This window comes from Crocodylus porosus, unplaced genomic scaffold (assembly GCF_001723895.1).
Source record: "Crocodylus porosus isolate Cpor-Errol unplaced genomic scaffold, CroPor_comp1, whole genome shotgun sequence".
Classification (NCBI taxonomy): domain Eukaryota; kingdom Metazoa; phylum Chordata; order Crocodylia; family Crocodylidae; genus Crocodylus; species Crocodylus porosus.
The window spans coordinates 68852194-68870138 of NW_017728886.1; the positions used below are offsets into that span (position 1 = coordinate 68852194).

A 17945-nucleotide genomic window follows, 5' to 3' on the forward strand; every position below is an offset into this window, starting at 1 on the left:
TGACACTTTACTCTGGTTGTAGATCTGGCCCTGGGAGTTCACCTTGTTCACCTTCAAGACAAGCAAGAAGAGAAGCTAGGCTGGAGAGGGAAAGGAAAGGAATGTCTTATTGAAGCGTAGTTAAATCAGAAAAGCAGTGTCCTGAGTTTTCTGTTAAAATGATCTTATTTTTTCAATGTTGTACCAGTCCAAAAATCCCATGTCAAAATTATGTGCCTTTTCATGATTGAGGCCAGAGGAAAATCACAGGCTGGAAAAAAGTGCAGACCCAGCATCTTTTAGAATGTTTTCACACTGTTTTTATAGAATCTGCGCTTCCTCTGCCTTCCCTGCCCCTCAGATACTTTCATTAAATCCACCAGGATTTAGCACAGGTATAAATAAATACAGTTGGTTGCCTCTATTGGGGCTAATTGTGACAAGCTAACACCCTAAGTTAGAGGAATATGTCAGAGGAGTAGTTTCATAGTGCTTAGGGTCAGAAGGGACCTAAACAGATCATCAGGTCTGACCGGGCAGGAACAAATGCTGGGATCATAACACCTCAGCCAAATAAGTGTTCAGCCTCCTCTTGAAGACCCCCAAGGTAGGAGAGAGCACCACCTCCCTTGGGAGTCCATTCCAGAGCCTGGCAGCCCTAACTGTAAAGTAATGTCTCCTGATGTCCAGCCTGAACCTGCTCTCTAACAATTTGTGGCCATTATTCCTAGTAACCCCTGGTGGTGCCTGAGGAAACAGAGCCTCCCCCAATTCCCACTGGTCCTGCCTGGTGAGTTTGTAAATGGCCACCAGTTCCCCGCTCATCCTTCTCTTGTGGAGGCTGAATAGATTCAGGCCCTTTAGCCTCTTTTCGTAGGGCCTGACCCACTGCCCCTTGACCATGAGAATGGCCCTCTTCTGGACCCTCTCAATGCAAGAGGAGACTGGGTAGGCACCTGGCTGGGGTCTTATGACCCCTGCCACCCCCAGTGCTCTTCCTGCCCATGGCAGGGGGTCAAACTTGATGATCTGTCTAGTTCCCTTCCGACTCACTGATTCTATGAATGCTGTCCACATCCCTCTTGAAGTGTGGTGCCCCGAACTGGATGCAGTACTCCAACTGTGGTCTGACCAATGCTGCATAGAGGGGAAAGATCACCTCCCTGGACCTATTTGTGATACATCATCTGTAGATGCATGACAAGGTGTGGTTAGCCTTACTGACCACTTCCTCACATTGGCAGCTCATGTTCATCCTGGAGTCAACAGTGACTCCAAGTTCCCTTTCTGCCACCATGCTGACAAGAAGGGTGTTCCCCAGCCTATAGGTGTGTTACTGGTTCCTTCTCCCTAGATGCAGCACCCTGCACTTGTCTGCGTTGAACTCCATCCTATTCTCATCCACACACCTCTGCAACCTGCCTAGATCTAGCTGGATTCTGTCCCTCCCCTCCAGTGTGCCCACCTCGCCCCACATTTTGGTATCATCAGCGGATTTGGGCACCGTGCTTTCCACACCCCATCCAGCTCGCTGACAAATATGTTGAACAGTACAGGGAGACCTAGGGGACTCCACTGCCCACCTCCCTCCAGGTCGAAAATGACCCATCCACCACCACTCTCTAGGTGCAACCATCTAGCCAATTTGCCAACCATCTGACTGTGTAGGCATCAATGCCGCAGTCGCCTCATTTTTTAAGAGACTGTGGTGAGAAACGGTGTCAAAGGGCTTCTTAAAGTCCAGGACTTTAGTTAGTTGTATCAGTGTACTGCACAAATGTATAACCAAAATGTATATCTGCTATACTACTCCTATTGTGAAAAAAAACTGGTGCAGTTTCCTTCAGCAGAGTTGCATTAATATAAATTATGCTTTACAGATCTAAGCTAGCTCATGTAGGAGCTAGCCATGTTTCTCATATGGCTGAATAGTTTGTGGTCAGTGCTGTAGTAACACAGCTGTACTACTTCCAGTACCTGAGTTAGCTCAGGTACCTCTACAGAGCACCATACTGTACTGTATACCTTTAGACATACCTTTAGTTACTTAAGTGCAAGTTTTCTCTCTACTATAGACAGAGTTGTAGAAAAAAACATTGCAAACTTTTGGCATCTTGAATCAACAGCCAGATTTTGCCTCTGCTTGGAAATACCCATCCAAACTGGCATGCAGTTTTGCTTCAAAACTGAACATGCCCTTGGAGTATGTGTGTAAGCAGTCTCTTACTATGTAGTCCCTTACACTGGCACCTCACATCAGTTTATTCTTAATGGCACTAAATATATCAATTTGTTGTGTAGTTACCAAAGCCCTTTGGTTTCCCAGTAGATGCACCAGATGCTCCTGCAATATTGGCTATTTTCAGACATGCACAAAAACACAATTATGTTTAAAATGGCATCAAGTGTAGATAGAGCACTTCCATTCTCAAAATTAACTGTAACAGTTAGGCTTTTGGTATACATTTTCATTGTCAGTGTGCCTAATTTACAAGTAAAACAGTGCCTTCCTCTTCACCCCCTCCAATTGCCAGCCCTGCAATCTGAACCATCAGTCTCAAAAGTAACTCAAGCTTTTGCATCCCAAACAAGTATGAAGATTCTGCAGCACAAAGTCTGCTATCATTTACACCTGTGTCAACTCCACTGACCTCTGTAGGGCTTGCACAGGTGTTACCAAGTTGCCTTTGTAACTGGCATCAGCGGATCCTTACCTCTATCATGTGATAGGGCATTCTTATATAACCTTACCTAATGGGGAAATCTTATGTAGGGCTGACTCATGGCAGGCTGCTGGGGCTGTGAAATAAGGTTCAATACTAGCATTTCTTTTGAAATCAGTGTCTGAGCTGAACTGTCTTTTTTAGCAGAAAAAAGGAGTAAATGAAGTATCCTGCATCTCTACGAGCACCTGGCAGAGAAGTGATGAAGATGACTGCAGTATGTTGAAACTCTTCCTGTAAGCAAGTGATATATTGGATGGGAAGGAAGAATGATTAGGGACATGGGGAGGCTTCCATATCAGGAGAGACTAAATAGGCTAGGAGTTTTCAGCTTAGAAAAAAGATAATTGAGGGTAGACAAGGCAAAGGTTTAAAAAATAATAAATGGTGCAGAAAAAAGAAATAGGAATATATAATTTACTGTCTCACCCAACAGTAAAAGAACTAGAGACCATAAAATGTTTAAAATTAACAAAACAAAGTTATTTTTTGTACAGCATATAATTAACCTTTGAAACTTACTTCCACAAGATATTGTGGAGGCTGCTAGTTTAACCTAGATCAAAAGGGATTGGATGAATTCCTGAAGGACATGTCTAGCAGTAGGTAATGAAAGTGGCAGGTAGGGGTGCAGCCTATGAATTAGAACATCCTAAATCTCTGAATGCTGGAAACTGCAGTAGGAGAAGAGCAGGGGTTGGAAAACTCAGTACGTGCTCTCCTTACCCTCTGTGTCAACATCTACTCTGCCACTGTGTGAGACTGGATACTGGGCTAGACAGGTCTGTGGCCCAGCACATAAATAGCAGTTCTTACATTTAAGTCTTTTCTGTATTTAAGCGTATTACAGGGCCTAAAGATATGCAGTTGGGTAGCTTGGCACTTTGAAAATCACACTTGGTTACTGGTGACCAAAGAACTGAGTGTGATTCTTAGGAATGTAAATACCTTTAAAAATCTGGTCCTTAGCCTGTTTGTGCCTTAGTTCCTCATCTGCAAAATAGGTGTAATAGCATTTCCCTTCTTCACAGAGGTGTTGTAAAGGTAAACTTGTGAAAGATTGTGCGGAGCTTTGATACGTTGGCACTAGGACCCATATAAGTAGCTTGGAGAGAAAGAAGCGGGTGGCACTTTGCTAAATTGTAGTAGGTGTAGACATGCTGAAGAGCTATATTGCAGTGAGAGCATGGAGGGGACTGCAGAATCTGAGAGCCATTCAAAATGTGAAGAGAATGATGATCCATGGAAGAGTGGCACTTGGGCTGACCAGGTGTGAGATGAGACCATTGAGTACCCCAAAGGCTAGAACAGCAAAGTTGGGTGACTGAATTCAAGTGGGAAATGGACTAATAAGGAACAAAACTATCTGTGATTCAACTGATTACCAGAGTAAGGTAAAGGATATTGTGAGAAGTTGACTCCACTGGGCAAAGAATGGTTTATCTTTTCACAGGGGGTAAAATTGCATTTCAAATGAATGACCTGATGAAGAATGTCTTGCATTCAGAAGCTTGTCTAACTCTCTCTCTTCTATGCAGTTGGTCCAATAAAAGATATCACCCTAAGAAATCTATCCCAAATGAACACATTACCAAGAAGTGAAGGAACTGAAATACATGAAAGAACAGACAAATGGCAAAGATTTGCTTGCAATAAATGCAATAAATCACAACACAGTATATAACACTGCTATGCCAATACTAAGACACTGAACTTTATTTGTTGCCCCTAGTCACCTGATAGGAGTCAGGGCTTCAAAATGTTATACTCCTGTCGTATAGTCAGGGTCAGCGTCCGCTGACACCACTGGCTACTGTTATATGACTCCCCTGGTTAATGTTACAGCTTTGCCATTGGAACTTGGCAATTTTGTTGATGAAAGGTGTGAAGGAATAGGATCCAGATCACTCTCTTGTAACTGTATTAGATTGACTAGGCTAACTGAAATAAACAGGTATAAGCACTTTTTGTTTTTTGCTACAAATGTGCAGACCTGAATTGGAATGCCCGCAGGTAGCTAATGCGTCGAGTAAAAAGCAGCCATTTCCCCAGATTAGCTCATCAGGGTCAAGCTGCATTTTAACACTACTTAAGTACTGTAATCATTGACATTTAAAGCACTTTACTGGTCTGTTTTTACAAAGCCCATCCCCTAGATTTTGAGCAGAGGCTTCAGGGTTTGCAAAACTTGTAATGTAGTACCCACTACATTAACTGCTTTTTTCTACTGTGACCCTTTAATAGAACAGTGAAATAAGCTTGTGTGGAAGGAACCTTACAGCAGATGTGCAAGGCTGAGGCCAGAGTTTTAGCACTCAGATGCTATTTTCCTGACTAACTACACAGAAACCTTCTGTCCACATACTGCTACACTGATCTAGTTTTTCCTTGAGTGTACTGCATGTGACAATGTTAGGCAGTAGGCAATTCATTTACAACAAAAAAGCTCCTTTGGCTAGGTGGACTCATACTTGAACTACTGCCGTACAATTTGTAAATCAAGCTATCTAATTGTGTACCAATATCTCAGACAACCAGAGAAGTTTAATTACAAAATGACAAATTACTAACATGACTCATTACCACAACAGCCAGTGACGATTTAACAGTTTCTTTTTCATGACCAATTAAAACCAACAAGCTACACGCTTTTTTAAAATTTCTTTTTTTCACATTGAATTGTAAAATGGGCTCCACCATTTTGAGTTTTGAGTTTCCATAGTTACAATTAGTACAAATTGGAAAAAAAAATGCAGGGGGAATTTTCTGATTTCTTCGGGCATTTTTATAACACATTTTTATGGTGTATTGAGATGGTATTTGGGCCCTGTTGTAGCCTCTGATTACTGTCATTGCCACTAAAGCTTCATCAGCCTCAGCAGATCCAGAAATGTATCCTTACTCAGAGGACAAGCCTGTGATCCAGAATATGTTCTCTTGAGAAAAAGACAAATGGTAAAACCTGGGAAGATAACTTGTGTTGTCTTTTTTTGTGTGTGTGGTCTTGTATTCCCTCTGAACCCCAAGCTGTCATCTAAATCAGTTTTTTAAGGGTAAAAGATCAGGTCCTTTGTATTTACTTAGTAGGAGCAGAATTGTTGTGGTTGTTGTTTCTGTTATGATATTGTTTAGGGGCCCCAGACAACATCAGGATATGCCAGGACTATTTATTGTACAAACAGAGTGAAATATGTGGTCCTTCCCCAAGATTGCTTGCAATCTAAATGAAAAAGATACACAAAAGAAGGAGGAAATGTTACTTTGTTTTATGTATGGTTCTCTGAGTCTGACACCAAGCTAGGCACAATGGTACTAGACCACTGAAAGTGTTATTGTGATCACCTTCCGCACTATATTGTGTCCCTTTATAAAATGGTAGAATAATTTTTGCGGAGAAACCCTAATACACTTGCAAGACTGAGGATACAGTTTAGCTTTGGGGTGCCATGTTTGAACCACATGTAATGAAACAGGTTCTCTGCTGCTTTATTTGGTAAAAGTTACGCTGGTGAAAGTGTAAGTGTAATTTTTCCACTTGGTTTCGATGATAGGGCTCTCTGCTGGCACTGCTACTCCCATTAGTGACTGAATACACCTTATTTGAGGCAGCTCTACCAATAGAAATCTGCAGTGTAGATGCTGCCTCAGATGGATCAAAGATTTTCCCAGGGAAACCTGTGTCAGGTGGAAATAGAAACCGGTTCTCCTGTGTCACAGTTCATCTGGCCATCCCATCCTTCCCCAAGGTCACTGCTTTCCAGACCTAGTTTTATATCTTCATGTTAGGAAGGGATGAGATGCTTAACTGTGTTCTTTCCTTGGACTGTGTTGATTATTAGTGGGCTTATTATTAAGCAGTTAGTGATGTCCATACATTAAGTGATTTTGACAGCCGTATTTTTTTTAGCATACTGTAGGAATTTTGCATGGTGTTCAATACATGTCTAAGCAGTCATGGTTAGTTTTTCAACTAACAGAAAAAGATAATTTTGGATTAGGCTTGAAAAGTAGAAAGCTGCATTATAAAAATTAAATGTAAGCTTTTAATCTTCCAGTGTCCCTTATGAAAATGTAATGTCATTCCAATAGTAAAAAGTCAGCCTGAGGACTAATTTTTTGGCCTTCAGCCAAAATCATGTAGCTCCAGTGTATAGTGATTAGTTGATTTTGAGCCTTTTTGGAGACCTCAGCTGTCTTATAGAGAGTGGAAGTATGTCTTGATTAAAATCAATGCTTGAAAAATTATGGCTGGGAATTAAAAATAAATAAATTAGGTAACATAATAGTTTAAAGGCACATGTGTGCAGCTGACAAGACTGGAACTCATTATACCAAAAGTTCTAGGTATAAAAATAAAAGAAATACAAGCTCTTATACATTTCTAAAAAAGTAGAAGTATTGTCTCATTATGGCAGCTTCTATTTAAATCCAAGTTTAAAATGTCCAAAACTATTGAGAAGGGCTGATGATGGTGGTGTTCCAGTTTAGCAAGTGACAGATCACACTTAATAATATTATTTCTACAAAGGGGTTTTATTTCTTTTTATAGTTTCAGTCAATTCTGCTTCCCTGATAACAGAATATATTTCATTGCATAGGCTTCTGCACATTTGAAATCATCAACGGTACAATGGTCAAGCAGAGACAACTTCAGTGATGGGAAGAAAAATGAAATTTCAAGAAGGATTTTTTTTTTTAATAACAAAGCATCTTGGGGGCGGGGGGGGTTAAAGTTAGAAAATCAAAGTCTTTACCTGTGATATCCTTTTGTTTTCATCCCGCTGTTGTTTGGGATCCGCACCTGTTATATATATGGTAAGAATAGCAGGGATTCATAACCCAGCAACAGTACTCAGCCAGAATCCTCTGTGACCGGGTCAAACACACACACACTGAAGGTTCATGGCCAGGTTACTAAGTCAAGGCTGGCAAGTCTCCATGATAATGTTTTCTTTCTCTCTCACTTTTTTTTTTTGTCTGTCTTCCAAACAATAGGTTTTTTCTTTAAAACAATAATCACCTAACAATGAAAACTATTTAAGTATGACCAAATCAAAAGCAGTTTTTATTAAAAAGTTGGGTCAGGGCAGGATTCTGATATTCTGGATTTCATTTTATAATATAGTTTTAGGTGGCACATGAAAGAAATAAATTTGTATTGAAACAATTGAAATACACTTTTCCAGTTCCTGGCTTTTTCCTGGAAGAAGATTAAACACAGACTTTTTTCCCCCCAGACTAGACATAAAAATTAAGTGATCTACAATATATAGTTATTTTTTCAATGTTTGGAGGCTTATAAATAACTTCTACAATGAAATGCCCACATACAAGCAGCAGAGGATCTGGTTCTAATTACTTGTACTTTAGTTGAACTTTGGCGTTTCCTTTGACTTTCTGCCTAATGTATGTGAGCTGTGTGCCTTGCACTCCAGCAGTGAATTCACAAAAAAAGAAGAAAAAAGTCCAGACTGACTCTTCTTGGTGCCAACAAAAATGAGGGTTAACAGAATGTTTTGACCAAATGCAACACTTTACTATTCACCCTAATTAGCTGAAATTGCTCCTTCCCACCGGGGACCCTGAGCTCAGTATTCAGAATTCCCTTGGGGCTATGCAGGAAATGCCATTTGCTTTACAACTTCTTATTCTTTTAAGACTCAGTGTGCATTAACATGCAGGCCTAATAATCTGAATTTCTAATAAAACGAAAGGGATTTCATAATGCTTGCCTGCTTCTAATCAGTCACAACATAAAATACCTCAATCTGTCAACATGGTTTAGCTAACAGTAAATTAGGTCTCACGAAGCACACTGTTGCTTAAAGATTTTATCTGCTACTTTATCTAACCTTTAGAAAAAATTTCAAACATGTTAGGAATCGTGAAGTGACCTATTGTTTGAGAATCCCTGTGTTTATTAGTGGCACTCGGGTGTTTCGAAACTGCATGAGGCTGTATTTTCTCAGGTGAACTGAAATTCCTAAGTGTCACATCTTTCAGAAATAGCAGGGAAAAAAACCTGTTTCTGTTTTTCCCCTTTGGGAAAATCAATCCCTAAAAGTGATTATTAAAAAAAAGGTCTTAGCTGGGACTCCACCCTCCTGGCTGTAAAGAAGAAATACATAGTTACTGTACACTTTGTTCTCCTGCTGTTGTTATGCAACCCTCCCCTGTGAAGTAGCTAATAGGACTTTGTACTGATACATTTGCATTTTTGTCCAATGACTTGAATTGATTTAAACCTCTTGCACCATCCCTTGGAGCTGCCAACATAGTACTGTTCAGATACCTGAACTGAGAGAAGGAAGCTAAGTTCTCTTCAGCAGCACAGAGCTCATGTGACCTGTGTTTAGTTGTCTGCAGAAAACTATTGAATCTTGCCTGTAACTGAAAATAAGCATGTATCTGTCCCATAATTGTATTTGCTTTGGACAGCTATTGCACACATAAGTGTAAGTGATCAGAATAGGCGATCAGATTATACTGATCAGTGATAAAAATACTTGTATTACAAATAATACTGCCACTATAATTATACTGATCAGTGATCAGTATCAGTGATCAGAAACCAATTCAAATCTGTAACACAACAAAAGTTCAGCGCGTGTGAACTGCTTTCAAAATGTCCCAAACTGGTTTGAACCTGGATGGATTTGGTATCAGACTTAACTGATTTAGGTTAAAGCAGTTTAGTGAACTTCTGTCCCAGGTCCCCTGCAGATTCAAGTTAACTCAGTATCCAAGCATCCCAGGATGCTTTGCACCTCCCCCACAAACCCACTCTCACAGGGTGGGTGGGCTAGCTTTGGTCCAAGCTGTCTGCTCCAGCCCAGCAGGAAGGCTTGATCTAGCACCCCCTGGCTTCTGCCCTGGGCCACTGCAGCCATGTGGCTGCATTTCTGGAATCAAAAGTGAATGTCCGTTCACTTGCTTATTGGTTCAATCTACAAAGTTTGGGCTAGCCTGCAAAAATTGGATTGATTCAGCCTCAGGCTTTTTGATTGTCTGTACTTGGCCATAAAGCACAATAGGTGTTTGTTCCTCTGACACGCACATTCCAGTATATGGGTTAAGCTAGTTTAATAGCTGAATATATCTGAGTTGGTTTGGGAGTGTCTGCTGTTTGTTGTTTTTTTGTTTGTCATAGCCATTTTTAAACTGTCCAGCTGGGCAGTTCTGTAGGAGCTTCCCCAGCATCTTCAGTTGCTGATTCTGCTTAGTGCATTTATGAACAGAGCTGGGTGTCTAATCTCTTTCTAAGTAACACAAGTTCCTGTGGTTTAGCTGAATCTGACATATGGTCAGCAATTTGAACACTGCTATTGGATGCTGTTGCCTCTTTGGAAGGAACCCATCAAAAGTAAACAGAAGCAGATCAGAATTATTCCTAAAAGTCTGCTTTCTTCTAACTGAAATCACATAAGAATAGCAAGAATTCAGTTCTTTCAGTGAATGACATAACCCTTTTTACCCATGGGAAGTCTAAAAACTGCTTTTTAGACTGACTGAGAGCTGAATGACCTAATATAGAATGTGGTGTTGTCCGCTAAGATTGCAGAGTTTTAGAGCTAAAATTTTACCTTTCCACAGACTGATTGTGGGAGCCACTAAGATGCATGAAATATAAGGTGCAGAATGTTTAAGGCCTCTCAAGGGCATTTGATTAATCTAACTTTAATTTAAAAGGACTAATAGATTATTGATTTAAGCAGAATGACTGTGCACAAATCAATAACAAAGTATTCTGTGTCTATCTTAAATACTAAAAATGACTATTCAGAAAAGGAATATGGTGGTTTTTATCTCTTTTTCTTTCATTAAGGGAAAATACTTTAATAAACTGTATTTAGTAGAGCAGGCAACTTACTTGTAACTGGTTTAGCAAATTTTAGAGTGTGTAGTGATGAAATGTAGCACAGAATAAGTGTGGCCATTGCTTGAATCTTGTATTTGGCCATGTATAGTTCTCTGTTACTCTGTTTTTCATCCAGTTATATCTCATTATATTTATAAGTAAGAATTGGATCCATACTAATAATCATGTCTTTGCTTGCAGTGAACCGCTGGATCCTAGTTTGCAGTCTTTTAACAGGTGTGACAGGGGGAAAACTCCCAGGCCCAATCACAGTGCCAGCCTGCCCACCTGTCTTTGGGCACACTGCCCACCTTACTCTCCTGCCATGCCTTGTTAAATTAAGATGGTACTAGGTGGGAGGCTGCCCTTCAAGTGCCCTGATGTTAAAGAGCGGTATTCACAGAACTCCAACTTCCCCTTTATCATGTCCCATGCCTCGCAGATGTTTCCATGAGTTGTGCCTGAGGCCAGACCCAGCTCAGCACAGTGTTAGGCCTCTCTTACACTGCCTTTTTTAGAGCTTCGAACATCCTGACCCTCCCTCACTGAGGCCTCTACCACTCTGCCTGCTCTCACCAGGCCTCTTTCATTCATGCCCCTTACCAGGCCATATTCACCCCACCCTGCTCCTTTCAGTGACCACATAGGTCATCAGGCCTTGCTCTCCTTGGCTGTCCTTGGCCAGCCTTGGCGCAGCCTTTTGGGCCTCTCCCATGACCCTCATCTGTGCGACAGCCGAGCAATTAACCAAATACTGGACTAACTCCACCCCTGGTCCCTCACCAGGTAACCCCCAGATCTCCTATTGGGGTCAGTAACTCGCCCCTTTCACTCATGACTTTCCCTATGACGCCTCACTCAAGCCTTAGGCCTACTTGCGGCCTCAGGCACCCAGACGCTTACTTAGGTCTCTTTGCCGCTTTCCTCACAGGGCCTCGACACACTTGCCCCCTTCTCTTGGGCTCAACACACTCGCCCCCTCTGCTGAGGTTCTGGGGTCTTATACCCCCACAGACCCATGGGCGTGCCTGGCCCCACTAGCCTCCAGGATCTTACACCCCTTTGGGCTTAGATGCTTCCTGATAGGCGCACCTGGCCCCACTACCTTCTCTGGGCTTGGGTGCCCCTCCCTGGGCATGCCTGGCCCTACTCCCCTCTGATGTTGTTAACCCACCGAATGGTAGAGGCTGCAGTTTTAAGGCACCCCTTCTTGCCTTTCCCCAGGGAGGTAACTGGCCTGGCATTTCTGGGGGACTGTCCAGCCACAGCCAGTCCTACCAGGCCTCCCTTCCCTGGCAGTCATACCCAGGACCAGAAGTCTCCTGCCATCCCCATAGCTCCTGCCCTTACCTCCAAGATGTTTCATGAGTATCAGCACAGCCAGGTAATGTTGCTCCTTCGACTGCTAGCAGCAAACTGCTGCTCTAGCCCAGAGAGCCAGGATCTTAAAATGGCTGCCTCATCTGGACTGGCCTGCACCTGTCTGCTGCCTGGTCTCCTCCTTAAAGTGGCAGAAACCAAAGGTGCTCTGCCACCCACCTTCACCCTTAAAGTGGTTCCTGGGGGATGCTTTCCCTCATGGGTGGCTGGTGCCTCCCGAGACTGGAGGGGGCATCATTTGTAGGCAGCACTGGGGACTGCCTGCAGGTGTCGGTGGTGGTGAGAGACAAGCAGGGAATGCCTGCAGACACTGGCATTTGTGGCAGTGGGGGGGAGGGGTGGTAGCCGGCAAGCGGGAGCCGCCCACAGATACCGGAGTGGGGGTTGGTGGGCAGTGAGTGGGGACTGCCCACAGGTGCCAGCAGTTGCATCAGCAGCAAGGGGAGGGCGGGTGGTGAGCAGTAACTGCCTGCAGAAGCTGGTGGCGGCTTCGGCAGCAGCCAGTCTCAAGGGGAGGGGCACATGTCCACTCATCCCTTCCTACACGTCACCTAAGCTTTCCCTGCTGCTTACAAAGCAGGCTCCCTCATTGCCTGCAATAGCCCTTAAGTGGTGAGCACCCCACTGGTGCTCCACCACACAGGGAATATCCTTCCTTGGAGTGACAGTAACTTTACTCGAGTAGAAATACTCGAGTAGAAATGATCCTATTGTTTGATCCCACTTGCCTGACACTTGAGGCTTCTGTTAGTGAGTTTGAAGAGCTCTAGTTGATGACAAATTGTGGATTTAATACAAACATAATATTTTAGTAAAGTGAGAAATATCATGGGCACTAAATCTTGATTAGAATTTTCCATTAAGTAATATTCTTTGGGATTCTGTGTTAAGGCCCTTGAGATTTAGCTCTGCCTATATATCTGCTTAGATCCAAGCTCACAAGTTAATGTCATTTTTATGTATGTGTTGAAAAGTTAGAGGAATTTGTCTAGGCAGCAGCAGAATAGCTAAGTAAAGTAAGAAAATGTATTGCATATCTACCATAAATATGAAGAATGATGGCAGTGAATCACAGAGAACTAATGCCGATGTTTTGTAAAGATATAGTTTGCATCTCTTATCTTGCTTTCTGGAGCTTTCATGTCATTTTTCTGGTAAGGAGCAACTAATACCTCAACAGATTCAAAATAAATGGCCATCCAGAAGTGTCAGGGGAACAGAGTCATTGTCAGAATACTTGAATATCCCCTTTTTGGAATGGTTTTCCAACAGCAGCCTTTTATATGGGATAGCAAAGAAAAATGATTGAGTTCAGTCAGTTTCAGAGGTGAAAGACCTATTTTAGGATTACTCAGTCCTCCTTGATCCCAGTCTTATGCATAAATCATTTGTCTCTTAAAGTTCTTTGGAGAGGTTTCATATCCTTCTTTGACATCATAGGATTCCGAAAAGATCTTTCTGTGGAAACAGTCAAGACATATTAGTGCACATGCAGTTAGAAAACATATAAGAATGGTTTCACAAGCTGATACCTTGCATAAACTGGATTTGGTGCTTCAATATACATGCAGAGTCTTCATGTGTTTCCAGGGACTGAATCTGGAATATGAGTCAGCGTCTGCCCTCCTAGTGTAGTCTATAGATTTTATGCCTGGGTATCCAAAGCAAAACTTGTCTTAGTATGTAAATCTAAAGCCACTTGTCTTTTGAAAATTAGGTGACAAGATTATGGAAGAGACTGAGTATAAACAACTCATGCTTAGATGTGGGAGATGTGGTTGACGTCATATACTTGGATTTTAAAAAGACCTTGGATATGGTCTCCCACAATGCTCTTATGAAAAAATTGGGGGATTGTGGACTGGCAGACTCCACATTTAGGTGGGTTGGGAACTAGCTTTGGGGTTGAACCTAGAGAGTGTTAGTGGATGCGAATGTACTGTCTTGGCAGGAGGTGGCCAGTGGTGTCCCACAGGGTTCGGTTCTTGGCCCCATGCTGTTTAATATCTTTATCAATGATAGAGATGAAAGTGTGGAAAGCACTCTGGCCAGGTTTGTGGATGATACTAAGTTATGGGGAAAAGCGGTCACACTAGGGAATAGGATGTGGATTCAAGCAAACCTGAACAAGCTGGAAAGGTGGGGGGAGCGGAACTGGATACAGTTCAATAAGGATAAATGCAGAGTGTTCATCTGGGGAGAAATAACCAGCAACATGAATATAGGTTAGGAGGAGATGTTCTGGCCAGCACAATGACAGAAAGGGACATCAGGGTTATGGTTGATCACAGGATGCACATGAGCTGCCTGTGGAATGCTGTAGTCAACAGGACTGATAGCATACTGGGATGCATTAGCTGATGCATCACAAGCAGAGCTAAGGAAGTAATACTTCCTCTCTACTCAGTGCTGGTTAGACCACAGTTGGAGTACTGTGTCCAGTTCTGGGCACTGCACTTCAAAAAAGATGTGGAGAATTGTCAAAGGCGTTCAGAGAAGGCCACAAGAATGATGAGGGGCTTGGAGGCAAAAACTTACAAGGAAAGACTAAGGGATCTGGGACTGTTCAATCTGTGGAAGAGAAGACTTAAGGAGGGACTTGGTCTGTAAGTATATAAGGAGTACATATTGGGAGCTCAGAGACAAGCTGTTCACTAGGGGGCCCTAGGGGAGGGCAAGGAGCAGTGACCATAAGCTGTTAACAGATGGTTTCAGGTTGTATGTAAGGAAGAACTTCTTTATGGTAAGGCTGACCAGAATCTAGAATAGACTTCCCAAGAAAGTGGTGCAGTCCCCGACCTTGGAAGTCTTCAAAAGGAGACTTGTGCAGTATTTGTCTAAAACAACAAAATTGTGTCCTTAGAGAGTGATAGACCCATCTGTTTTACAACAGGTTAATCGGCCCTTTTAGAGCATAAAAAATGGAACTGCTTTCAGTGACTCTGATCAAATGTTGACCATCTGTTAAACTTTTTCATAAAATATTGTCTGCATATATTGTCATGGTCATAAACATGTCATGAACTATATTTTAATATACCTTTGGCTACTTCATCTGTACTCTTCCCACTCCATCTGCTCACCTAACAGGATTACTGCTAGGATCCGGAATAGACTTCCCAAGGAAGTGGTGCAGTCCCCTACCTTGGAAGTCTTCAAGAGGAGACTGGACAGACACCTTGCTGGGATCATTTGATCTCAGCAGTATTCCTGCCTGGAGCAGGGGGGTTGCTCTCGTTGATCTTTCAAGGTCCCTTCCAGCCCTTAATTTCTGTGATTCTACAATTCATGCATTTAAACATTACATATGTGTTTGGGGATAGAGGATGTATGTATGATAGCAGAATTTGGTCCTGTCATGACTTTCTTTACTACATCTTAAATTTTATAGGCCACAGTGCTTGGGTCCTTGTGGGGCCTGAATTCTTATAGCTGTGTTTAGTGAAAGATATAACAGCCAATGATTAATGTACTAACATTTTTTTTCATATTTTTTTGTTTTGTAGCAGTTGAAACTCAGAGCACCAGTTCTGAGGAACTTGTTCCAAGCCCACCGTCTCCACTTCCTCCCCCACGTGTTTACAAGCCGTGTTTTGTCTGTCAAGACAAGTCATCTGGATATCACTATGGTGTCAGTGCTTGTGAGGGATGTAAGGTGAGTAGTTAAACCTCACTTGCCCATTTTGTTTGAAAGCACTGCATTTCCTTTTTAGAGATGAGCTGAGCAGATCAGGCTAAGATGGGAATGGATGTCTCCAAAGATGGGGCAGGCTGCCTACTTAAAGCGTATCTAACCTGTGACAAAAAGCCATGCAAGTGGCTCTTGTTCCTGGAACAGCCTCTCCTTATAATTCCTATAACAGTATTTGTGGCAGAGATGTCAACAAGGATTGGCTGACATGGGGGAGAGAATCAAAAGTACATCTTTTTTAGAGTGGTACTTCAGGGATAATGTAAAAACGCATGACGATGACTCTTAATTCACTGTGTTCTTTGGTATGCACTGAAGGATTCATATTTTGTTCTTAGTTCAGCCTTTTATGTAGTATACTGCCTCTAGTGTGTTTAGAAGCGTGCAGTTTGGATAATGATCTGATCATTCCCTTAATACAGTGAGTTTGAGCTCTTGGGGGTTGGCTGTACCCTCAAATTCATCCATGATCAGGTGGGTTTTGGGTGTGGATCACAAGCAAAGCAGAATGGCAGCTACAAAATAAATTTGACACTGTATGTAAGGTAGAAGGCCGGATATATTTGGTAGGTGTTTTTTGGCAGGGTGATTGTCAAAATTTTAATTGACTATCCATAACATCATGCTGATAAATCCGCAGTATCCAGATTTGGAGTTCTAGAGTATATGCTCACAGAGACTGAGCATATATCGGAGGAGCTGTGTTAACTGAGCCCCATCTGTACATTTCTTTGTCTGTATGGGAATACGTAGAAAGTTAGAGGACCATTGCATAACATGAAAAAAGAAAAAGTGGGTAAATTAAATGGGTATTGTTTAGAAATACGTCGTGGAAAATTGTGAAGAAGAGACGGCTAAGCTGTGGATTTACAGTTTTGGGTTTATTGCTGTTCAGCATATACTATACAGTAGCTATTTTTTACATGGTGGGAAGGAATGTAGAGCAGAAGTCTTGTCAATTTTAATAATGTACTTCAAAATCTTGCTTGGTAGTCTACATAATTATGCATGCATCAACCCATACAAACATGCACAACAAAGCTAATTTTAGTATATTTTTAAAATCAATATTCTATTCACATCCTGCCAGATTATTAATAGACAGTAGGGAAACAAAAATAAATTGGTTGTATGGATTATGGTACATGCTGCCATGCAAAATATTTTGAGTTCCTAGTGGATGGTTGTTACACAGAGCTGTTTCACTCATTCCTGTCTGTTTATGGTGTCCCCTATACAAATTCACTAGGAAGACAGAAGGTGAACTTGCTCAACTTCCTGCAGGGGCATGCAGTATCTCACAGTATGAGGTTTTAGTACAGAAAAAGAGACATTGGTGTGGGATAACACACTTTGGTTACTATTCTGTTCTCTGCTAACACAGAGTTGTTATGTTACAGCATTAAGTTACAGTATGTTGGTGTAATGAATGTTATAAAAATGATGAACTATCCCTATCCTATTAAAACATCTTTATTTATACAGCGCCTAGCATTGTGCAGTCCTGGTCCCTACTTACCAACTGTCTAGTGATACCAAAAAATAAGAATGATGATTTAGTAATTTAAAAGTGGATATCTTAGATTAATTGAGGTGAAATATTGGACTTATTTCTATTGTGTCAGCCACTTGTACGTTACCTGTCAATTTTGGCATTTCTCATGTGCAAGCAGACTCCTGTGCCTCTATAGATCCCCTTTGATTTGTACTTTTGTACATAATAACATAAGAAATACCATACTGGGTCAGACCAATGGTCCATCTAGCCCAGTATCTTGTCTCTAACAGTGTCAAGAGTGGATGCTTAAGAGGGAGAATATATGAATATTCCTGTTCCTGTCATATCCTCTCTGGTATTCATCAACAATGGTTTTGAGGTGCCAGAGGACACAAGCCCGGACTGCTCTGGTTGTTAACTATTAATGGATCTGTCATTCCTGAATTTGTCTAGTCTGTTTTTGAACCTGGCTATACTGTCTGTCTCTGCAACGTCCTGCATTAATGAGTTCCACAAGTTTAACTATGGACTACATAAAAAAGCACTTTCTCTTTTTTAATTTTAAGCCTCTCTCCTGCTAATTTCAGTGGGTGCCTCCTTAGTTCTAGTATTTTGGGACTTGATGAATAACAGAAGAATCCTAATGGTTTAGTCCCTCTTAGTATGGTTATACTCCATACCCCTGATCAACTTATTTGTCATTTTCTGTTCCTTTTCTAATTCTACTACATCCTTCGTGAGATGCAAAGATAGTGATTTTAGTGTCTGCTCACATGCAGGAAGTTATCAATCTAAGCCTGATTTCTCCCCCTCCCC

At 41.8% G+C, this 17945-nt stretch overlaps 1 protein-coding gene across 3 annotated transcripts in view; it reads left to right on the top strand.

The window, feature by feature from the left end:
* The window catches only part of RARB (retinoic acid receptor beta), a 343635-nt gene that overhangs the window by 223282 nt on the left and 102408 nt on the right, over window positions 1-17945 (top strand). For all 3 annotated transcript variants that reach the window (XM_019536076.1, XM_019536082.1, XM_019536091.1), the window contains one exon: window positions 15447-15595. In XM_019536076.1, the coding sequence (XP_019391621.1) occupies window positions 15447-15595 (149 nt within the window). The remainder of the gene's footprint in view (window positions 1-15446; window positions 15596-17945) is intronic.